Raw genomic sequence first — 25,237 nt, 5'->3', positions numbered from 1 at the left:
AACTTTTTTTTTCACAAAAGCGCTTTTACGTTAGAGCTATTTTTAAGAGCAGATGCAAGCCAATCTTGATGTTGGACATATTATTAGCGATAGTGGTCGGCCAATGGCAAAGAGCACTTACGAACGAAAAGCTTACTGGATTCGGCCCCCAAAGTCCCGGGCGGGGAGGGGGGGGGGGGTATCTCGTTTTCTTTAGCGGTATTTCGTTTGCTTGAAAACATACGAGTGCTTTACGGCAGTTGTTTTGGCTTTATGAAAGCTTGCCGTTGTTTTACATCGGCTGTATATTAACATTTCTACCTACTTTTGTATTTCATAATACCTGCAATATTTTCAGTATGCACATTTTTTTGTGACCCGGTGGGAAACCGCTCTTTCTTGTGACATGCACAACCATCCTATGCATGTTCGTGTTACTCATTGAATGTACCAAAGTAGAGGGCGAAAAACATTATTAAGCAGAAACGAATTTGATGTAATAAAGATTAAAGTTGCATTAATGCAGCTCACATATTAATTGATCTATTTGAAAAACATTCGTGGCGATTATGCACTGCTTTCAGACATCCGAATTTCAAACTTGCATGACGCGCGAGCAATAGAGCTCATTTCCCCCCCATATTTTACCGGAATGGACTCGAATACCGGTCTTTTTCACTCAGAACAAAATTAAATTAAATAAATTCTGCTCACTCCTTCTAGTGAATTTGTTTTGGCCGAGTACGCCAGGCTTAATAATGCTTTCCCATTCTTGCATTTTAAGACGCTGGGAAATTGCGTACATTTGTCATATTTTGTAACATATTTAATTGCAAAACAGGCGTTCATAAACAAAAGAGCATCCTTAAGGAAGCCTTCATGTGCATCTCCTCGTACGTGTCTTTCATAAAATTAGGCGAATGCTATTCCTGTATGCCCGCCGTGGTGGCGTAGTGGCTTTGGCGTTGCGCTGCTAAGCCCGAGGGCGCGGGATTGAAGTCTGGCCGCGGAGGTCGCATTGCAATGTGGATGAAATGCGAAAATACCCGTGTACCGTGCATGTTGTGCACGTTAAAGAGCACCAGGTGGTCAAAATGAATACGGAATCCCCCACTACGGCGTGGCTCATAATCATATCTTGGTTTCGGCACGTCAAACCTCAGAATTTAATTAAATATTCCCGTATGAACATATTAGAGTATACATTTGTTTTCCTCGAACCGTGCACGATAGGACCGGCTTGCGAGCTCATAAGGTTACCACACTTCCTTCCATTTTACAAATTATCTGTTAGAATAATCAAGGTTTTTTCTGTCTGTCCCAGTTGCGTCCTCATTATTTGATGAAGTGCTGAAAATATTCATTATTATGCCGTGTTTATGCTCCTTCTATATATGTAATTAATGTTTCTATACTTTTTTTCATATTGCCCTCCTTCTCAATTAATTCCCGTCAGCGCTGTCAAGACAACCTAACGATCGAATTAATAATGTCGATATGCACGTACCCTCCGAGAACTTGTATTCCATGGTAACGTCTTCCCTCTCCCAGCGGCCCACGGCCTTGGTGCTTATTAACATCCCGACTCTGAAAGCAAGGGCAAGCAGACATATGATGTACTGCACCGACAGTTGCGGCACAGATCATTCAGGAGGAGTAGATTTTAATGAAGAGAAACGAGAAGTGGGCCTGGAGAGCGTGTCTCATCCTGTTACTCCTGACTGGGGAAAGGGGAAGTGGAAGATACAGTGGAAGGTAGGTGGCAGGTGATTATGATATACTACAATGAGCTACTATATATACATGTTGTCGAACGCGCGAATACGCGCTTTAGACACACTACACGCAGGATTAACCTTCTCCACATAAAACGTTATCGCGCAAACACGTTTCGCACTGCCTTCACGTCCCACACGTCCTAGAGACGAGACGATGGTCTAAGCTAGTCTCGCATGGACAGTTCAAGAATGATTTTTTGGTGCGTTGGGCATGGTCAAATCTTCTACACGCGCCTAAAATCTTTTCTTCCGAAAGGGCGCGGAAGTCCAAACAGTCCGCACCAGACTTGAAGTGTCCTTCACTTGGCCGCATATTGAGGGCACACGCAAAATTTGGGAGCCATTGTCTCGGGCATGTGACACACGCTGCAGTCAGGTTCCCGTTCTCGTCCAATCTTGTGAAGGTATCGGCAAGTGTACGCCACACCGAGCCGTAATCGATGGATGAGTGTTTCCTGGCCTCTTCGCAGCCGAAGTGGAAGCCGAAACCAGTGACAAGTCTATGGAGGCGCTCCTGCTGATGTTCGGGGTTGTCCAATTGTCGCGCCATATAGGCTTTGACGGAGTTATGGAGAAAGGCGCTGATGTCATGCCAGGAAAAAAGTTTTATAATCTTCCTGTCAGTGAGTGCCTTTTTTGCCTCCGCGTCAGCCTTCTCATTTCCAGCTATTCCACAATGGCTAGGAATCCACTGCAGCACGATGGTATTCCCGGATTGAGGCGCCTGAGCAAACATAGCCACGATGTCATAAACCAGAGGACTATATGCGTTTCTGTGATTCATATAATTGCTTATGACTTGCAGCGCGGGTTTGGAGTCACAGAACGCTGTCCATTTCGCGAGGCTTTGTTGCAGTATACAATGGACTGCTTCACGAACGCCGCTCAATCAGCTGCTGTAGACAATGTTTTGTGTCATATCTTGAACCGCTGCGTGATCCCCATTCCAGGTACCGTGTAAGCTGCCACGAAAGAGGTCTGTGTTACAAAACCATCCGCAAAAACATGTTCGGTATATCCGCACATGTAAGCAATGTAGGATAATGCGAAATGCCTGAGCCCAACAAGCAGAATTTCGGCTTCTTCGTTATTCTGGGGATCTAGAGCCTTTCCGTTGGCTTTGCCACCGTCCAGAGTGGAACTTCCGGTATGCGGTATGTCATGCGGTGCGAAGCCCGACGACATGACGGTAGTTCTTGTTGCGACAACACGGCTTCTCAGTAGGCGGCGTCAGACCGTATGCTTGTGACGTTTGTCACTGGATTATTCTTGTGTCTAGTCAGTAGCCTTAGATGCACTCGCAATGGCTCGTGTTGCAGGTAAACTCGAGCTGGGCACGCGCGTGCCTCTGCAATAGTGTCCCATGTAGAAGCGCATCGTGGTAGATCATTGGTAAGCACAGATCACTGAGTGCCTTACATTTCAATGAGAAGCGCTTTTTTTCGCTAAAATTTGAGCGACTCACCTCTCTGTGATCTTCTTGAGCATCTTAAGAGGTTTCCTCGGGCTGTCGTAGCGCCAGTAAACCTGATCGGCATTCACTTCTGAAAACACGAAAGTGCAGTCGTATGGCTTAGCAAGCTCTCCACCCTTGATGGCCTTCACACTTGACGGTCCGCAGGCGAAGATACCTGAAAGGAAAAAAAAAGTGGGAGGGGCAAGGAGAGGGGGGAATCTTGACAACGCTCTGAGCGCCTTGAAATTCACTAGCCTTGACCACTCTTGATTTCCATTTTTATTGTTATTCTCTAATTCTCTTATAGGAGCAAGATATGACGTACTGAAATATTAAACTTTTTTTGCTTTGTTCTTTTTGTAATGCTTGCATAAATATACTGAGCTTAATATGGAGCTCTTGCACGTTATTGGGAGCTTTGGCAACAAGGCAGAAAAAAAACTCTAATCTCTGACCTCCACTTGATCTTATATCAACTTGAATAGCTTCACTCCGCCTCACCCAATATATCTAATGCTGCAATCCACTTATACTCCTTCTCAATAGTTGATTCCATCGCTGTGTAAGCTAGCCTCAGCCAGTCGTGCGTACGCTGAAGTGTATTCATGCAGTGCCTTTTAGAGCGCAGCTCTTTGGCGCCCGTTCCGTCGTTTCGCGTCGCCGTCGGCCTCGCCGTTGTGTCTCGCCGTAACCAGCTCCGTAGCCGGGGCCAGCGCGCTGCTCTAGCTGTGCGCGCTCCTGGCGCCCTCTTTCGTGCACGGCGCGAGCCTTGCTCTCCCCTTGTCCTCCAAAGCCGGATCACGTGTTCTCGCCTATCCTCTCGCCCCCTTCCTCCGCGCAGCGCCGTTGCGGTGACTCTCGCCGCTACCGTCTATGCCGCCCTCACCGTCCCTTCCGCTGTCGCGGCACTGCCGCGGTGCCGGTGGCGGGCGCTCCTTGCTGCCTCGCGCGTGAACCACGGCTATCTGCTCCTCCGTTCTGCGTCGCATGGCCGTACGGCTCTCAGCCGTGTCTCTCGCTTCCCCTTTTGCGGGGCGCGTTCCTCAGTCGCACTTGTCGGCTCTGGCAATACTTGCGCCTGGTTGTCCTTCTCCCGCCTTCACTCTTGCCCTACACCTACCCCTACCTGGCGCAGTGCCGTTGCGGTGACTCGAAATACAGTTATAGCGTTTCGTCCCCTTGTACTTCCCACCCCAACCTTGTGCGGCCACACTGAGGCCTGTCTGTGAGTTAATGAGTGTGTGACCTCTGCTCAATACCCCTGTTCTCCACCTGTTCCCTCATCCCACCTCAGAAGGAACATTAAGTAATAACTGCTAATCTCCACCCCCCTCTCTGCGGCGGTGACCCACTATATAATGGCGCGATGGCGCGTCGCCGTAGCGCCAGCTCGATAGCGGCGGATCGCGGTGTGCCCAATCCGAAACGCAGAACCGCCTCCGTTCGGCACTGCGTGTTCCGTATGCGCTTGCCTGTTGTTGAATTAATGCAGCAGGTGCGCTCAAAGATCGCCTTACCAAGAAGCGTAATCGTCGGCCACTGTTTCGTCTGGTCGCTGCTTGCAAGACATTTAACGTGATACCCGGATCCTCATTGGTATGAAGATGATAACTAAATTTTTTAAGGGCATTTCATCGCTTCTTGCCGCGGTCATGGGCCAAGTAAATATGAGGCCGAAATGACAAAGCTTGCTGTGCGCTGGAGTGGTTCGTAAGAACAAGTGCCGGCCGATCTCGTCGTGAACGCCATTTCCTCCGAACTGCTTTTTTCCTAATCTGTTAAAAATGCCTTTTGCACCCATCCCCGAGAGTACATGTTTCACCACGCTCAGTTTTATGTGTACAGAAACAAGGTGCACCCCACACTCGTGACGTATAAACCGACGCACCGATACGCAAGTGGTATGCGCCTCCCTCACCTGCTACATGGTCTATCGTGATCCTCCTTCGCATGCCTTTACTTCCTCATGGAAGTCCTCACGTGCCACCACCCCTCTTTCTCCCGTAAGCACACCTCCCACTCATATGCACGTGTTTCCCTGCTCTCAAATGTCGTAACGCCGCTGTTGTACGTTCCTGCATGTGACCCCCTGCTCCGACTGCTCGGCAAGGTACTCTATTCCGAGGGACGCATAAGGCTGGTTGGCAAAGAAAGTTTCGTTTTAAAGGGCCCCTCAACAGGTCTGGCCATTTCGAGCTAACAAATGCCGTGCATACAATGCGCACTAACGATCCTGTCTGCTAAGTATTACATCGCTACGCGCTGCGGAAAGAGCTGAAATTTCAAACTGAACGCCGCTTGCACTTCTCGCGGGCGCCGCGCTCCCTACCTAGGAGTCGACGTATATCGCACAAGTGCGCCTACGTACATGGCACTGCTGTGACGTCGCTCGTAGAGACACGTGGCTTCGAGAATTATTCGAAGCAACGTCTGTTATGTGTGTAATCTGTGGATTAAATAGACGAATTAAAGTTTAGATAATTAATAAAACGCACAAACAGAATGTCTGCGTGTTCTTGTTTTACTTCGCACCGCAGCAAGAGAGATGTACTTCCGTTTTGTCTGCTTGTTCCCAAGTCGTGCAGTCGCGCGAGCAGGCAACGAAAGTATGTCATTTTCTACCGTTTTCCAGCGCGTGATCACACACTATGAACCGCTTGTGTTTGCCCCAGTATTTGCATAGCACTGACTCATACCGCTAGCCAAGTGATATCGTGCACAACGCGCAAAATCGTGCGCTGTGCGAAACGAGACAAACGCAACAGCTCGTGCGCGACGCCGTCAGCCTAAGTGCGCCGTGCAAAAAAAAGCAAGGGCAAAAAAAAGTGAAGGCGGGGCCCGTTACGTTTACGTCACACTATCCTCGAGCTCTGGTATAAGAGAACGCAGGGAAGGAATTTCGCTTGCTGAGGCTAGACGGGGCAAGTGGAGAGAGTTTCTCTCTTGGCAGTGGCCCTCTCCTCTTGAAATCATGGGTTCGTGGCACTGAAATACTTCTAACTTTGCTAGTAATGAACCAATTTGAAGATATTTTGCGGCAGAACACTCCCTAGAGGGCACGTAACAACTTTCAGCGTATAGCCTAACTTTGCTATGGTGGCCTGGCGACTAGTGAGGGGCCCTTTAAAGCAAGCGTCCTTACGTAAAAATCCTGCAATTTACGGTTCTGCAATAATACGACGAAAAAAAAAACCGATGATTACGATATTCCCTAATGCGAAATTTGAGCTCATCTGAGTACGTGTTTTCATTTCGCGGTATATTTGCTGGCGCGAACAATGTCTATCGCGCGGCGCGTTGCAAACGAAGTGAAGTGTAGCGCGACTGCTTCGCTAATCAGGAGATCGCGAGAAGTAGCACGTCGGTGATGCGTGGGCGCGATTCACAGCAGCCGCCGCAGACAGACTTCCGCTCATGCAGCGCTTTGTTTCCGTATATGGTCATTATCATCATCATTATCAGCCTGGTTACGCCCACTGCAGGGCAAAGGCCTCTCCCATACTTCGCCAACAACCCCGGTCATGTACTAATTGTGGCCATGTCGCCCCTGCAAACTTCTTAATCTCATCCGCCCACCTAACTTTCTGCCGCCCCCTGCTACGCTTCCCTTCCCTTGGAATCCAGTCCGTAACCCTTAATGACCATCGGTTATCTTCCCTCCTCATTACATGTCCTGCCCATGCCCCATTTCTTTTTCTTGATTTCAACTAAGATTTCATTAACTCGCGTTTGTTCCCTCACCCAATCTGCTCTTTTCTTATCCCTTAACTTTACACCTATCATTATTCTTTCCATAGCTCGTTGCGTCGTCCTCAATTTGAGTAGAACACTTTTCGTAAGCCTCCCGGTTTCTGCCCCGTACGTGAGTACTGGTAAGGCACAGCTGTTATACACTTTTCTCTTGATGGATAACGGCAACCTGCTGTTCATGATCTGAGAATGCCTGCCAAACGCACCCCAGCCCATTCTTATTCTTCTGATTATTTCCGTCTCATGATCCGGATCCGCCGTCACCACCTGCCCTAAGTAGATGTATTCCTTTACCACTTCCAGTGCCTCGCTACCTATTGTAAATTGCTGTTCCCTTCCGAGACTGTTAAACATTACTTTAGTTTTCTGCAGGTTATTTTTAGACCCACTCTTATGCTTTGCCTCTCCAGGTCAGTGAGCATGCATTGCAATTGGTACCCTGAGTTACTAAGCAAGGCAATATCATCAGCGAATCGCAAGTTACTAAGGTATTCTCCATTAACTTTTATCCCCAATTCTTCCCAATCCAAGTCTCTGAATACCTCCTGTAAACACGCTGTGAATAGCATTGGAGAGATCGTATCTCCCTGCCTGACGCCTTTCTTTATTGGGATTTTGTGGCTTTCTTTCTGACTACGGTGGCTGTGGAGCCGTATATGGTATCGGTGGCGTAAGCGGTGAACAGACGCCATTTGGCGCCATCTCGTAGCCATTGTCTCCGCAGGACTCGTTTTGCACGGCACTACGCTTTTATTCTCACGCTTTCGCCGCACTCTCTTCATCCGCTTTCCTCCTCGCGCTCTCTTCGCTATCGCCTTCTTTCATTACCCGCTGCGCTCCGCGTTCGCTCTTTCATCCTTCGCTGTGCTCGTTAGCTCAGTTACGAGGGACGCCGACGCTCGCCGTAGGAACGGCCGCCTAATAGCTGCGCTCTAAAAGCCGGACTTTCGCTCGAAAGGCGAAGCTTCGATTGAGATAGCAAATTAGTAGACCGCAATACGAAGTAAGGATAGTAGTTTCACTGGCCGCATAAACTCATAAACATTCGCTTACTCACTAAATTAACAAACATGGTGCCACGCGCGCACAAGCAAACATGAACACACGTCACTCGATGACCGCGCACGCTCACTGTCAAAACGCTGGAGTGAAAAAGCGCGGCAGCAGCAGCGAGCGAATTGACCTTCGTGCTGCCTCTTGCTTCAACGCGAACTAAGCCCCTAGTACCTTGCACGCATTGAAATACGGCGCGCTTCCTCCCCACTTTCCTCCCATGCATGCGCGAGATCAAGCCGCCATCGTCAGCTCACCCTCGCACGCTTTCACTCGCACATACAGCATACGACGCGCGCCGACGATGTTATCGCACTTAGAATTTATACGGAACGTCACGGCGACGCTGACGCCGACAGCAGAAATGCACCTGGAGTGTCCATGTAATTGCTATCGCAGTAAAACAAAGCACGCGACGCTGCTGAAGCAGGCGCTCCGGCAGGTGATCCAACTTTAGCCGTCATTCAGGCGCTGGTGGCAGGCTGCGCCACGGTATATCCTTGCGCCCAGTAGCCATTCTATACTGAATCGTTTTCTTTCTTTCCTTTTAATTCAAGGGGGGTCGTTCCCTTAGTTAAATTATAGTTATCTACAATTTAGTTAATTTTCCGTTAGGACACGTTTATGAATATAGCAGAGAGTGAAAGTGCTTCTTTACTTAACTTTCTGAACTGCGGAGATTTTTTGGAGCTCCTGTTCAAAGAATACATGGGCATACATAGGAGCTAAGTGATGAGAAACAAGTATCTTTCTATGATTACGATTATAACTGCGCTTCTTACTGAAAGAGGGCACTGCTAAACCGCGTCCGTATCTCCGACATCAGGAGGTGAATTCACAAAAGCTTTTCTATCGTAGCCATTGGCCTCTTGCTTTCACTAAAAATATGTTCAACGTCAGGATTGGTTGGAATTTTCTCCTACGAACAATTTTAGCATAAGTATATTTTTCTTTTATAAATAGGGAGACCAGGAGCATCAGCAAGTATAAACAAATTACAAAACTCTTTATCTGTTCTATCACCATAATGTAATATGTACATGAAACCACTTGAAAACCGCAAAAAATAACACTGCTTCCCACTAAACGCTTCATAAAACCACTATATTTAGCAGGAAAAACACTTGAAATATGGCTGAATATGCTTTGAGGGAGGCGTTAAAAGATGTTGGATCGCGAACGTAGTTTACCTCCGGACATTTCCTGTGGTGTAGCATCGATGACCTGCCAACCGTCGTATTCATCCGCTTTTCCAAGATCTGGTCGCCTCATCCAAACTTCGTTCCATACGTGGAAGTTCCTATGCGGCATTCAAAACACCATAAATGAAGCTAAACGAGAAAGTGAGTACAGAAAGTCAGAAAGCCCGTGTATAGAGGAACAAAAGTTCTCAGTTCGAGCGTACATGCCATTCGGTGTCTGAGCTCTGGGCAGTGGCCAGCTTCTGCTTATGCACGTGAAACAAGTTTAGTCTCTAGATATTTACTTCCATCGAGACAATAACCACGAAGAAGTCAGATAGACACCAATTCGCTGACCTTCTGACGCCTGGTCATTGGCTTGAAACAACGAATATCTTTTGCGCGAAAACAGCATCCGAATGCGTGTCTTCACGCGCCTTAAAAAATAAATGATGCTTTCTGCTGCTTACATGATAAACTACATGCGCTGATCTAGAAGAAAGGGGTTTAACCGAGGGGTCGCGTAATGTGAAGACGTGGGATCGTTCCCCACATGTGGCAAATTGTTTTTTCATCCAGTTTCATTGTCATTAATTTATAATTTCTCTAATTCAATTAGTAAGCACAAGTAATTTCCCCTATGCTGTCCTTGGTGTCTTTGTTGGCTTCTTTTAATATGCACTGATCTCAAGGCACATAGTGACAAAAACAGCTTTTTCGTTGTTTTTTTATGTAACGTTTAACAGATATGTTTCTTTACCTAATTGATATAGCCTTCCGTGGGCCCGTAGTGTGTAAAGATTCTTTTGCTTAGATTCTGACTCGCCACGGTGGTTTAGTGGCTGTGGTGTTGCGGTGCTAAGCGCGAGGTCGCGGGATCGAATCCCGGCCTCGCTGGCCCTATTTCGTGGGGGGTGAAATGCGAAAACGCCCGTGGTCCGTGCATTGGGGGCATGTTAAAGATGGTCAAAATTAATCCGAAGTCCCTGCTATGGTGTGCCTCATAATCAAATCGTAGTATTGGGTCGTAAAACCCCAGAATTCAATTCCTCAGATTTTTTTTGCCACCAGTACTAGCAAGTGCTAATGAACGCGTGGCACCATGCCAGCCAATGAAGAACAAAAAAAAGAATGGAACATAAAATAATCTATACAGAATATGACCCCTACTTCTGGGCATAGTTTCTGGCTCTTTTAAATGGGCAGAAATACAATCCAGCATTTTGCACAAAAACAATACACCGTCGCCACTATGACAATATTCTTTGCTCGTTTTGAATCGTCGGACAGATCGCTGGATCGGAGTGAGAAGGCGGAAGCAACCTGGTTGCGGCTATAGTCGATTTTTAGGTAGGAGCACAAGAATTCCAGCACTTTTGCAAACTGCTGAAGGCGAATAAATTGCGAGAGCTTACGATGTCAGTGTCCAGTTTTGTGCTCCCTATATGTGAACAGGATGCGGTTTATAAAACTTTAAGCATGGTATTCTTGCATATTGTAGAAAGGATACCCTATGCGACACAACCTATTCGTTAGTTCTGTTTCGTTCTGTCTTTTACAGGCTCCACTGCAGGTCGCAGTTTCCCTCACACCATGCTAAAATAATAACTGGCTTTCAATTTCGAATCTGCTGAGATCTCTGCATTGGATATCGTTAACAGGAAAACGGAGGGGGGGGGGGCATATGACACAAGAGCGGACTTATCTAACTTCAGTCGCGACCGCAAATACAAGGTTTTTGATTCCGGAAACAAACACACGTTGCCGGGAGATAGTTTTCGGTAATTTTGTTATTTAGGGCTACTGGCGGTTCCGATCTTGCTTACATAGAGTAATAGAATTTTTTTTTACTTTTATTACTTTGGTTCTTACGTGTCTGTCGTCATCGTGGCAACAAAGACTCGAACTGTGGCTGGCTCCTTGCGCAAGTGACATCCGCGTCTTGAGACGGTAAAGCTATGCAAGCCGTTGAAGATAATGGAGTGCATTCTCACCAGATTGAGTCGGTGTTGAGTTTCTCCACGGGTTTGGCATTCTCGTCGTAGAACTGATCCACTGTCGCGCTACCCTGAGTGTCGTGCGCCGAGTAATAGTTGGTCACCGTCCTCGCTGGAATGCCGAGTGCCCGGCAAACTGCACGGAGGAACACGATACACATTATAAATTATTTGGTTTGCATTATTGCTTTCTTTTTACTTTCTGACACGATGGCGTCTCTTACGATGGAAGAGCTGTTAAGAATCCACAACTATATAGTTCTTAATTCATCAGTGGGCGGCTCCTTTTATCGTGTCTTCTCATGACAACAGCACACTGCAAAGTATCATTCTCATACAGAACTTAAGGCTTGATACGCAAGCTGCAGTATAAGAAATAGGCTTATATGTAGCTATCGATAACATGGCACGCGGGCAACTAAAACACGAATGGGTTCCTGTTTCGAGGCAGCTGGGAAGTCTTTCTTTAAAGAAATTCTCACTCAGTTGCTCTGTATGCTCTGTGTTTATTTGCTGTTTCGCTATTAGGCAGGAATTGCGAAAAATAAACAAGTAAATAAACCGCTGCGCCAAATTACCGCTGGCGGGGACAGGAACATTTCAGCATGATCCACTGCTTGGACGGACTCGACGGATTTCAATTGATGACTCCCACGCTCAGGAGTCTAGTTTCTAGGAGGTGGTAAACAGTTCCATGTTCTAAGCAATCAGCGTCGGCAACAATTTTGCCTTGCCTCAATAGACAATCCGTAAATCTTGTAAATTCGTCTATCTAAAAGTGCTTCTACGTGTGGCAGCGCCACATAATGCCCACATGAATGATACGCGTGGCGGCTCTTGCTGTTAGGTGCGCTATCTCTCGAACGGTGCGGACGCGCGTTGCAGTTTTTTCTTCACATGCAGGTTACGCTCTGGCGCGCGGGCGGTGCCCAGAAACGAGCCCGATCTCACATAGTGAAGCATAGTGAAGGACGGTGGCATGGGGGGGGAGTCTCTTGGATAGCTCTAGATGGCACGATGAACGTACATAAACGGAGGTCTGTCAATTCCAGAAGCCTTCTACACGATGGCCGTCGTCTGCGCTATTCGTTTGTGATGCGAATGAATTATTTATTTTTGCGTGTACAACTCATTCGTGCCTTCAAACAACTTGTGTCATCGCCTACGCGAGATAGAATGTGCACCTCACCCGCGGTAGTGACACCGGCGAAGACCCAGCACTGTCCAAATTTGACAGGCTTTTTGGTCTTGAAGTACTGTTGCAGGATCGGATGGCTGCCTGTCCAGGAGACCGGAGGGACGCCGCCAGCGAAATTTGTGGTCCAATTTCCAGCGAGTACACCCTGGTCGTCTGACGAGTTCACCTGCGACAGCGGGTGGTTTGAGTGTTTTCCATCACGCATGATGCGGTTCAATTGGTACCGGCGACGAAACTTTGAGGGCTAGCATTCTTACACCAGCTTAGGCCTCTCATATTCGCACTTAAACTAAAGCAACTGTCACGCCAATATTTTCACCTCAAAACGTCTTAATGGTTCATGAGGGACGCCACAGTGGTACGTTGAACAGTAGGATGAAAAGAGTAATTCCTGCTTACAGGCATGTTCTAATTTCTTTCATATCAGTGAGCAACAGGTTACACTCAAAATCAAACGTACGACATCGTATTCATCAGCAAGACGCCATGGATAACGAGCCTCTGTGGTGTCTGAAAAAATGGCAAAATACCGAAGTCTTACGTATCCTATTACTTGGCAGTTTCGCCGGTGTAGTTATGCATCGGTTCGTAAATGCGGTTACACTGCAGATGATCTGAGAACCTCGCATTCTAATTAAGCCAAAAATATTAAAAACATAGGTCAAAAGGTTAAAAAACTAGTCAAATAACAGCTCTTTTCATTCTACATATTTTTGGGTCGGACAGTATTCAAAACTTAATGAATAGACAAAAATACTCACCACGGCAGAAATGTGGCGAGCAACAAGTACAGGATTTCCACACGCTTGCAAAGGAAGGCTGCCGACGCGTCTCAGTAAATAAAGGCAGCAGTCCAGGACATTCTCTTCGAACTGCAATAAGCAACGAGCATTGTTAGAGCTGTGTGATTACGCCGGGGTTTTTAAAACCTCTCAAGTATTGTTTCAATAGTTGCTGACGCGGGAAAAGTGAGGACTGATCTCAATTTATTTTGGTACCCGTTTCTGTATTATTCCGAAGAGGGTTGAGTTTGCTGACTGATATAAAAATTTTGGACGAGCAGACACTTATCTCTTGCCGTAGCGCGCACTCACATGGCCGTATTTCCAAGGGCTTGGCTTCATGTTATTGTAGGTTCCACGCCAGATGATGCCGCTGTGAGCGAGCACGTACTCGAACCTTGCTTCGGCGTTGTCCATGTACACAGAGTCATCTGCATATAAAGCAAAAAAAATAAACTACACAGACGCAAAGCTTGTTTTACGTCTTTTATCGTGTAACGTTTTGTACTGAATCCCTTGCAGCATTTTGTGTGCCTGAAATATCATTCACTTACTTTCTTTCGAGGGGATGTACTGCTGCTCATTAAAAGTTAAAGTGAAAACTTGCGATATGTCTTCGAAGGCACTGCTAATACTGAGTGCTATATTTTTATAGCATTCCTGTGGATGCATGGTGTTAAAGTGGCGCACTTCTCAGACACGCGATATAACCAGTTCTTACGCAAAGTTGACAAGTCACGTTATGTATGAGGCTTAGATATGAATTCCTAGCACGTACTAACAACTGCGTTAAGGCGGTGTTATTTTACTGCTGGTAGAGAGCATTGTTATGACTGGTGTCTCATAAAGCTAACTGACATGCGTAGAATACTATATTTTCGACAAGATGGAGCTTTGTTAACAATTTGTTTGCAGGCTATGTGCTAAGGGGTCTAACTTGTCCAGCTGGAGATGTGTAACATCGTCCTTCAGAGGAACGTGTCACTCTAAGCCATGTAACACCTTTGTTCCACGGGTTGAAGAGTATGAATATAGGGTCCGGATAAGTAAAACGGGCCCCCACGGATTCCACGACGTTACGCATCTTGGTGTCGACATCCATAATCCACGATCCAACGATGCACGTCGATGGGGTCATAACCTGGAGAAGAAAAAGAGGTGACAGGGCTGTTGCGTCTCAAGGTACTTCGGGCCATTCTCATCAAGTGCGCATCGAAAATGCAACACGATATCCCATGAACATATTCAACGAGGGAGAAGGAGAAGACTAGCAAAGAAGGGCAGGGACGTTAACCAATTGAACTGCAAGTGACTACCCTGTACATAGGGAAGGAGATGCAAGGATTGACAGATAAAGAACAGAGCATGCATGACGCACACTGAGCTCCCCTAGCGTATCAAACTTTAGGTCGGAATAAGAAAAAAAGCAGGCGAAAGATATTCTTACATTACACCGGCCTTCCTCAGCTTGCGTATACAAGACATTCACGCTCACGAGTTGAGCCGCTCACACGTACCTCATTTCTCAAGGCCGACCTTGTCGCGGTGGGCCTGACTACAGCTAACTGCAATGGTCTTTAGTACATAGAAAACAACAGAACCTTCGCTCACACTTTTTGTAGCCCCAGTAGCGCCACCGCACGAACCAGCCCCGTCGGGTTTGGTCACACACGCACTAAAGTAGCAACGTTCGGTGACGGTGACGGTATATAGGAAGCATGGAGCTAGACCACAAGGCGCGCCAAGCGAAGCTGGGAACAGGGATCTGAGGACTTGGAAAAGAATAACAAATGTTGGGGAAAATTTGTTTTTTCTAGGTCTTTCCCAGGGCTAAAAACCGTAAAAAAAGGTCCAATTTTACCCAATAAATAGAGTACATTGAAGCAAATTATGCGAAAGTTACATCAGTGTCACTTTGTGGGTAGAAAACTTCCGGTGACATATTACTTCATCTAGATTAAGCTGGTGGTGATGCTGCTGCATATATATCGTTTGTTGCTCAGAGAGGCAGCCTCTACATGCGTCACTTATCACTCGAAACCGGCTCGGATCTTCTAAATAAAAAATACGATAGGGAGAACAGTTTTAGTAACGAGCTCATTCACATTGATCCAGCAAAAAATAGCTTTGAATGCTTGTCAGACACCTTGCCTAGTCTGTCGATGGATGTCTGTGCTTTTACGCAGATAATAATTCTTCCTTCTTAAAGGAATATTGAGAGAAAAGTTCTCTTTTCTTTATTGGATAGCTGCCAACCCAGTAATTACGCTATAGAGCCTCAATTGCACGCGAACATAGGAAATAATTAATTACGTTGCTCCAGGGTATCGAAACGCAAAGGTATGATTTTTTTAAAACTCCGGAGCGAAGCAGAGAGAAATAAATAACGGTTTTTCGTTGAGGTTCACCACCGTTTCTGGAGCTTTTCACTCATGCATTGCCTGCACATGCATTGCCTCAACTATGCCACCTCATTTGTAAATAAACACTAGCTTCCCGTAATTTTAAACGCAGCAGCACCGTCAGTAGGGTGTTATGCGTATCGTGTCAGGGGGCAGAATAGGCGTTGTGTTAACGAAACAGTTTGCATCGCATCCGACGTGCGGACTCACCAGAATGTGATACATGCAAAGTACCCGAGACAGTATGGAGCACGTATACTTGCGGCTTATCCACAATATGACTGTGGACGGTAGGGATTAAGCTCTTCGTTAGCGCCAATTAACAACGGGACACGTTCAGATAAAAAGTGTTACTGGGTCTTCGACGGGACATATCTAGAAAGCGAGCCCTCAAGGCTCTCTTAGAATATTTAGTTAACGCAGGCCTATATTTGAGGCTGTGGACGGGCCCTCGGAATAATACTGCATGTCCTCATCACTGCTCCTTAGTCCTCTATTTCTCCCCTCTTCCCTTTCCACGTAAACAGAGTATCCCGCTGGAGGACCAATATATATTCCTCTCTCTCTCTCTCTCTCTCTAATAATAAAGCTTCCGATGGCCCCATTCACCATCATATACAAAGTACAAATGCATTCGTACGTGTGCCTTTGCCGTGGGAAGACCAATCATTTGCGGCGTATTCTAGCACAGGCCTAACTAAGGATTTGTAAGCTGTCAGTTTGCAGCCCTTTCTTGCGTATTTCAACATTGGTTTTAGACACCCCAGCCTGCGCTGTACCTCAGCAAGATTTAATAGGGTTTTGTCTCTCTCTCTCTGAACATATAAGTTCTATGTGTCTGTGTCATTTAAGATCCGAAGTCACCGTGACTCCATTTCAAGGTATTTGAATCCATCGACTTTACCAATGTTGTGGCCGTCAGTATTGTATGAATAACGTAAAGGCTTTTTATCGTTACAAGTCATTGTCACAGATTTAAAAAAATAATAATTTCTATTTACCATGAGTTACTACAATAGAAAAATGACTAAAACAGGTTGATTAGTTGTTCTTGATCGCTGACGTTAGTAATGTTAGTGCTATGGGGCTTATGACAAACCGATTTGGGGATGTTTCTGCGGTGTAGCTTGAAAAACCCTACAGTCAGTTGTCGCGCTTTAAGTGCTTGTTAGCGCTAACGACTTGTTTATTATGACAATTGTATGAGATTCTTGCCTTAATGAACTTTTGTCATGCGCAAATACTTTTTGTAAATGCTTGAACTTAAAAAAAAGTATTTGCGCATGCTTGAACTTTATGCCACTGTCCTCGATACAGCGCACACCGGCTGTCACTAGCGACCGCGTTGGCACGCCTTGACAACAGGCCACTTTCAGAACAGTCAGTATTGGAATGCCGACATGAACTGTCATCGCAGCGAAAGTTGCTCAAGGCTTTGCTGACCTTTTTACGTGACAATGGCCTATTGGAAAGACTATAATGATCCCATTCCGTCCCTTCGCACATTTTTTCACGCTTTTATTTTTGTCACGCTCTTCTTCCCGTCTTTACTTCCCCTTTCCCTTCCCCTAGTGCAGGGTAGCAAACTGGAGGTTTGAACTCTTGTTAACCACCCTGCCTTTCTCTCATTTGCATTTCTCTCTCGCTCTCTCTGTGTCTCTCTTGAACTTTAGTCAAAATTGCGAAGATCAACCTTCATTGCACAGAGCAAGGTTGTAATCAATATAGTGGTGAGCAGAGCCGGTGTTATGTTAGGATTTCCTTCACTCGGGAGGCGGGAGGGGGAGGGGGGGGATTCACGATCTGCTCAGACCTCTGACGAAGCGTGTAAAGAAAAAGAATTGGAATAGAATCTTTATGTCATGGCGGCCCACTTTTAAAAAAATAATTCTTGGAACGCTTAACGAATTCAGCAATCTCTCAAAACGTTCATGCAAATATCTCGTAGGAAATATTTAATTTAGAAAGAGTCCGGGGTCCAATTTACAAAGCTTTTCGTTCGTAAATGCTCTTTGCCATTGGCTACCTGCCCTCGCTAATAATATGTCGAGCATCAGGATTGGATGAAATTTGCTCTTACGAGCAATTCTAGCGTAAGAGCATTTTGTGAATATGGGCCCAGGTTATCGAACATATTTTTTAGGTGAAATATTTCGCTTCACTTTGGCTATCTTAGCCAGGCCATGCAACGCTGCTTCGGGCATTTTTTCACGGACAGTGATTCGCTTGTTGGGCCCAAATACCCTGATCATCCTGATTCTCTAGCTCAAAAGTGACTAAAAAGAAAGCCGGTAAATCAGTAAAGAGTTGCTTTTTCTTCCAGTACCTCGACAAGTAGGGCCTTATCCTCCGATTTTCTCACAACAGCACTCCAGGTGCCGGACGACAAAGCCTCTGTGCTTCTGAAATCCACGGGGACCATGGCGACCGTCTCCTTTGTGTAGGTTGTGCGGTTCTCGCCTATACAGGAAGGATGTAGTGTGCAGTCATGTTAGGGGGCATTCCAGACTATCTTATGCAAACGCTCACTGCCTAAAAAGACAATAACACGTACGTGGACATTATGGCAGCCTATGCTTACTTTGAACAGCAAGAGGACAGTATTTCACCAGAAGAAATGTCTGCTTGTTATTTGGGTTACACAAGGCGAATAACAAACCAGGGTTACACATTTTCAAAAAGCTTTTATGGCTTGTAAAGTTCACAAGAACAAAAATAATCCAACAGGGACAGTGAACACAATATTAGCGAAGACCGCCGACCAATCAGAAAAAAGGTATTAGGAACAAAAACCTTAGTAAATTCTGACCCAGGGGGCGACTTCACAAATATTTTTGTTCGTAAACGTTCTTTGCCTTCGGATAGCCGCCTTCGCGAATAATATGTCCATTATCAGAATTGGCGGAAATTTTCTCTCACGAATGATTCTGCCATAAGAGCTTTTTGTGAATACAGGCCTAGGAGCTGAATTCAAAAATATTTTCGTTCGTAAGTGCTGCTTGCCGGCCAGCCGCATTCGCTAATAGCACGTCCGACATCATGATTGAATGGCACCCGTTCTTACGAACAGTTCTAGCGTAAGCACCTTTTTGTAAATACGGGTCCAGGCTTCACAAAGCTGTTTGTAACGCTTAAACAGTTGTTATGAAAGGTTGATGATGATTTGGGATTTTAATGGCGCAGCAGCCGTGCAGGCTATAATGCGCCATTATGAAAGGTTCCAGTCAATATGAATAGCAAGCATATTAATAGCGAAAGCAGCCGGCCGATGGCAAGTAGTTCTTATGCATAAAGATATTTGTGAATTTGGTCCCAGAACTAGGACCGAATTCACATCGCCTTTCGTTCGTAAGGGTTCTTTGCTACTGGTGGGCCGCGTTCGCTAATAATAGGCCAAACATGAGGATTTGCTGGCGTTGCTCTTACGAACAATTCTAATGTAAGATGTCTTTGTGAATACGAATCCTGGGAAATTGGGTTATTTGGGGACGATCAAAGTACGAACGAAGAAGCTGGTGTAGCACTCCGATGTTAATAAGATTGTCCTCTCTTGATGAGGTGTAGGAGAGGGTAGAGGGACAGCTTCACACTGCAGTTTGAATTCAGCTCCTGATACCGCATTCACAGAGCTTTTCGTTCGTAAGAGCTATTTGCCATTCGCCGGCCGACTTCGCTAATAATATGCCCGATATCATGACTAGTTGGCTACTTATCTTACAAAAAGCTCAAGCGGTAGAAAGTTTTTTTTGCGTGTGTTTGAATACAAGCCCCACTTTTCTTTTAGCTTATTGATAACTTCATTTACGGGGTAGTTTTTGTCGCGTATGGTTTTAATTTTAGCTATGATTTGTGTTCGCAGGCTCTCTTTATACAGCCAACCTTTCCTTTTTGTCGTGGTTATTAAACAATAGCAAAAAGGCGACAGTCACTTCATCGCGTTTACCAGTGGGAATGACTATAATCACCACCACTGCCTACCAACGCCAGTCAATTAGAAAACACTATTGCGAAAAAAAAAGGGGGGGGGGTGGAATACTGGCCCTGTTTTTGAGCACTGCAGTGTGACTTTGAACTAGTGATAGCTTTTCTTTGCAGCAATTAAAAGTGGAAGTTACTAAACTGCAGTAGTTTACTTTTACCTTCGCTGCTTCATTATTACAGCTGTCCTATCCTGAAACGGAGTCCGAAGGCTCTAATCGCTCTGACGTTAGTTGAATATTGTGGCTTGAAGTTTTAATCAATCAATCAATCAATCAATCAATCAATCAATCAATCAATCAATCAATCCTTTATTTCCAAAAGCAGTTGGGGTCCCTCAGGCGAAAAGCAGTTGCAAAGCACTTGCACGTACATGACAGCGGTTTTACAGACCAGACGTGTGCAAATGTACACCAGCCCAATACATTAATACAGAAAGTTAATAACTTAATACTTAATAATAGATTCTGCACAACTTTAAGGTTTCAAAACTGAAAGAGAACTTTGTGGTGCCTTAGTAAGCACTTCAGTAAGGTGCTGACGCTAAGCACAAGTGGTAGAGGATGGACAAATTTCTCGCTTGGTGCAAACACTTCGAAAATCCAGGAGTTCTCTTTTGCAGGCCACCTGGATTTGCTTTTCTTTTTTAGTCAATGAATAATATTATTGCGACCAACTGTACTTGCATTTAGCAGCGTCACAGGGCTTTTGCCAAAGAAAAAAAAACTTTTTATGCACCGGAACAAGGCAAGTGCAGAGTTACAACAGTATCTTTAATAACGAACACGCTAGATGTTTTCGTTTTCACCAAAGATACAAATGCGAAGCTAGCGAGGGCTACAAGGCAGAAAAACTAGACAAATAATCTGATTATTTGTGCATTGCACCAAAGGCGTACGTGTTTTAGTGCGTTCGGTGATGCAAGCACAGTTGTTTGCTTAGCGACACCAAATAACGCAGCACCTCAATTATGCCAATGTATTAGGAGTTACTTTCTACATTTTCTCTGTCTGAGAATTCGTTGTTGTGTTTTCGTTTTTCGACAGAGCACTTACGCTGCAATTAGTTTTGAGAGGCAAGCAAGTAAGTAGACAAGTCTAAAGCACAGCATTTGTGCCGTGAAAAGCGGGAGAAAGAGGAACTATATCTTTTATTTATGCCCGTAATGCCACCTACTCTTCTTCCTTCTTCGTATGACGTACCTTCTATTCCAAAGAAGAGGGACAACGAGTCGGTCTCCTGGTTGAAGGCTCTGTTCAAGGTGATCACCATTGTGAAAGACTGCCCCCGCCGAAACACGGGGGCTGGTTTTTGTGATTTAGTCCGGGCGAATCCCCTCGTGAAGTGGTTCTCCGCGTTGTACGTCACGTACATGTCCACGGCGCGCACCCGGACCACTTCGTTTGGGTTTCCGGCTGCATAGAAGTGTAAAAAAAATAATGGCGTACTCAATGTTGAAGTGCTTAAGCAACCTCAGTAAGCAACATCAATTTTGTCGCATGTGTTCTTGCTTTGAGTTTCGTACAGAGCAAAGAGAAAGAAAAGTCATAGTCGTGCCAATGCGTTTAAAATTCGAAATCTTTCAAATTGTTCTTTGATAATTTTAGGTTACCTTGTTTTTACGAAGTATACCCATTCTTCCAGGAGGTTGTCTCGATCGCTTTCAGCGATAGCTTCACGTTCTCGTGACGCAACATCCAGCACTTTCTTTGTACCGATGGATATCTGCTGCTCTGACTACGCATCTGTTGTTGTTATTGTCAATTAATCTTATAGAAGGTGGGCAGCTTGGCAGCACAACGCGGGCTGATGTTTGCCCGCCCACCAATTCTATTCGTCAAGTATCACTTTACAAAGTTGCAGCACAAGGAAAGTGTCACCCCAGAAAGGGATAGATAGGAAATGCGGTCACTGCTTTGTGCGGAAGAGCTGGTTCATGTTCCGAAGTAGACATAGCCTTATGTCGGGGCGTGTCTTCAACTTAATCCTAACTTTCCTTCTTTTTTTCTTCTGAGGCGGACGGGGGCAGTGCTTTCATTTTGCTAATAAGCCGTTTCTCTTCCTTATGAGAGTGCTCTCCCAGAAACCAACTTAACCCTTAGAGGGGGGGGGGCTATCAGAGAGAGAGAGAGAGAGAGAGGAATATAGGAAGGCAGGGATGTTAACCAGTCAAGGGTCTGGTTGGCTACCCTACGCTGGGAGAATGGAGAAGGGAAGAGAGAGAAGTAAGAGAGAAGGTGTAGATACGTGTACGGACAGTACTTGAGTTAAAGCCGCTCTTGCAAACCAGACGTTCTGAGAAAGCACAAAAGTGCCTTCAGTGCCTAATTGTGTTCTTAGTATTGCATGTGTTACTTTGTTTCTCTTATACGCATATTACTCGTTTCTTTTCCCCGGGCACAATTTTTTTTTTTACAGATCGTACAAATGACCATTCTTTATTACTGATGATTGTCCTGCCCCCTCACTTACAGGGGGTGGGAGGACAATAAGTGATAATGATGACGACGACTACTACGACGACGACGGTGAAGAGATGTTCTGGCACTGAAATCTCCACACTCGCTCCTAAAAGCTACAGGCTTGCTTTACTGTGTGAATTTTATTAAAATTACGTGCTGTGAGTGGTCTTCTTCTTGACGTAAGTTCGGCTCTGTTGCCAGGAGTGCATACTTCCGTCCGATTTACTAACTCTACTTGAATATACAACAAGTAGCGTATGATCAATTGTAAAAAATGCTAAAACAAAAGCTTATATCTACGGTGCCGCTTTCTGGCTAAAGTTTGGTTGAGTGCTTGCAAACACACAAAGCTTGCAGTCGCTCAGCACGCTCGCGACACTTCTGGACGCTCGTTCTGAGCGTCGGTACGGGTTAATTAAATTGTGGGGTTTTACATGCAGAAACCACGATCTGATTATGAGGCACGCCATAGTGGGACAGATTAATTTCGACCACCTGGGGTTCTTCAACGGACGCCTAAATCTAAACACACGGGTGTTTTTGCATTTCACTCCCATCGAAATGCGGCCGCCGGGACCGGGATTTCATCCCGCGAGCCGTGCTTAAAAGCGCAACCCCTAAACCACGAAGCAACCACGGCGGGTATCTGGAACGATTATATTCGAGTGCTATTATTTTTTGCGGTTCTTCATTTCCAAGTGGCTTTTGTTAGCTTTTGTTAGTGGCTTTGATAGGCGTGTGTGTGTGTGCGCGTGCGTGTGCGCGTGCTTGCGTGTGTGCGTGCTTGTACGTGTGTGTGTGTGTGTTTGTGTGTGTGTGCGTGCGCGTGCGTGCGTGTGCGTGTGTGTGTGTGTGTGGCACGCTTCTTTCGCGAATTGATAACCGTACCAGTACATGTATGATCCATTCACTTCAACAGTTCTTACCAGGCCTCTCAACATTGGCCTAATTGCACCTAGACAAGCACTAACACCCCCCCCCCCCGGCCCCCCTCTCCATTTTGCTAAGCTTCGGCGATAGAAACAGCAGTCAAACGTCTTAGAAAGAAAATCAACTCCTCTGCATTGGCGGTAAAGCAACGGTCATCACGCGAACTTTTGATTGTTACCAAGAATTCAATCGTACTTACACAAAAGATTTAAAGAAAGGCTCAACGCAACTTGTATTATGCTTGATATGCATGAGGTTACTATTCTCGGCGACGACAATACAGTTGGCGGCAATTCTTCTAGCCGCTAGATGTACACGAAGAACCACAAAAGGAGGTGACTATTACGGACTCCTAATTATTCCTTCTATAGGACCTCTAATATATTACAAAAGTTAAGCACGAACTTTGCATATAGGCAAATCTGCACCAAAAACAGATATCGCAGCTTCAATCTGTTTAAACATCTGAACTGGAAAACTTTCATATTTGAATTTACAGCTTACGTGATATTGGGCGCTATAACACAAAGCTATTCCAAACTTTTCTATTCCGATCCTGCCATCAGCCCTCCAAGATTGGCCAAAAAATTTTCGTGCCACTGCCACTTCGCCTGTCTGTCACGCAACTTCACGAAAACCGCGACAGCACCCCATCTGATACGACGTGTACAGACTGATTATGCATGAATATACCGAGCAAAAAAATTATTTCTGATTCGACGCGTTTTCGCCATTAGCCCTCTGCTATTGGTGAGAAGTTTCTGGGCTGCGCCCACTTCGCCTGTTCGTCATGTGACCTCACACGACCCCGAAACCTCACAGCGTCAAAATGACACGTAGGCGTTAAAGATGCATTAACATACCGAAAAAGACTCATTTTTTTCTCTGAATAGCCGGAGACTGCCCCGTTTCGAAAGGAATAGAAGATGGCGGCCCGCCGATCACTCAGGCACTGGCTACTCGCACATGCCGGAGAGCATGAATTTATTTGCGTATAAGAAAACTTTCTGCGTAACAGTATAACGTTATCGAGCGCTTTAGGTACGTTTACGACCTCGCTCTGCCAACTATTATTTGCTGAGGATCCGTTTGAGCAGCATTCTTAACCTTCCGTTGCACGCCGCCGCGATCTAAGCCAGCACCACCCTCTTCATCCGGTTATTGATTTTCACTGCTCTGGCTCGGCCCCATCGAATGCATTTGCACTTGAGCGCGCTACTCGCCTCTTGTTAGCCAATTGGAAAAGAAAAAGCGCTCAATGTAGGCAATGTTATTCGGTTTGAAAGCAAACAAAAGTGGCCTCCTATAAACGAGGAGAGCGCTCGACTGGGCTGTTCAGACAACGCTGTGGGTCACCGCCCGATGTTTGCGTCGGTGGTTGCGTAAATTTGACGTCAGGAGATTGGAATAAAACAAATTGGAATAGTTTTACGTTATGGGGCCCACGGTTATAATGTTTACGAGGGTTTTGTAAATGTCCTACTCACAAATGAGTGGAATATTTCAGAGCCATGATAATGCACCAATTTTGTCCGCTTTAGATTTGTTGTTACATTTACTGTACAGAAATGGGATATCGTTTTTATTGGTGAGTTAGAGAGTTCTTAAGAAGATATTTAATTTTTTTTGTAATATCGCAATTTTTAGCAACTTCTGTAAAAAATTGGAATACCTAAATCAAAGTTTCGCTTCTTACTGTCATCAAATTTTTACTTCTCTTAAATCCAACATACCACATCAAAATCGGTTGGATGGTTGCTAAGAAAAACTATTTCTCCTTTTCCATGTATTCAGAAGGAGCTCCCGAGCTAAAGCTTCCTCTTAACGTTCTCGATCAGCCTGGGCGTTTGACTCTTTCGAAGCTACTCGGCCCATGTACTACATCGAAACCAGAGAACTAAAAGCTGTGCTCTTAATTGTTTTCAAGTTTCTTACAAGACGCCGGTGCAAATGGCATGCATGTATTAATGCGTACGCAGTGTAATGGGCGATTCGCACGGTTTAGAACGTTCGTACTAGCAGTGGCAGCGCGCTTTAACCTCTTCAATTCCTTCGTTATTTCAATGAGGAACATTATTTCCGTCCATCCTGCACTTCGCCGGCAGCTCCTGTGTGCTATGTCGCCTTCTGAGGACCCTGCGATGCCGCGCGCGCTTCCACTAGCGACACGTGGTAATTCTTCGCTAATTAAATAAATATATAATAACTTTTAAACATTTACTTTCAGTGGACTCATATTGTAATTGGGTAAATTGACCCGAGCTCTCTGTACAAGCCATATCTACTTTTGA

The 25,237-nt window shown here is 45.6% G+C and overlaps 1 protein-coding gene across 2 annotated transcripts in view; it reads right to left on the bottom strand.

Moving 5' to 3' along the window:
• The window catches only part of Tg (Transglutaminase), a 46,776-nt gene that overhangs the window by 10,829 nt on the left and 10,710 nt on the right, over positions 1–25,237 (bottom strand). Inside the window, exons 2-11 of one of the 2 annotated variants that reach the window (XM_075703965.1) lie at positions 20,757–20,969; positions 17,903–18,036; positions 14,177–14,315; positions 13,487–13,605; positions 13,154–13,264; positions 12,384–12,558; positions 11,192–11,330; positions 9,207–9,316; positions 3,223–3,388; positions 1,483–1,566 (exon numbers count right to left, since the gene is read on the bottom strand). In XM_075703965.1, coding sequence (XP_075560080.1) covers positions 1,483–1,566; positions 3,223–3,388; positions 9,207–9,316; positions 11,192–11,330; positions 12,384–12,558; positions 13,154–13,264; positions 13,487–13,605; positions 14,177–14,315; positions 17,903–18,036; positions 20,757–20,969 — 1,390 coding nt within the window. The remainder of the gene's footprint in view (positions 1–1,482; positions 1,567–3,222; positions 3,389–9,206; positions 9,317–11,191; positions 11,331–12,383; positions 12,559–13,153; positions 13,265–13,486; positions 13,606–14,176; positions 14,316–17,902; positions 18,037–20,756; positions 20,970–25,237) is intronic. The other variant, XM_075703964.1, reaches the window with a different exon arrangement.

Source organism: Dermacentor variabilis, chromosome 1 (genome assembly GCF_050947875.1).
Source record: "Dermacentor variabilis isolate Ectoservices chromosome 1, ASM5094787v1, whole genome shotgun sequence".
Taxonomy (NCBI): domain Eukaryota; kingdom Metazoa; phylum Arthropoda; class Arachnida; order Ixodida; family Ixodidae; genus Dermacentor; species Dermacentor variabilis.
This window is presented reverse-complemented; position numbering and strand designations above follow the sequence as displayed.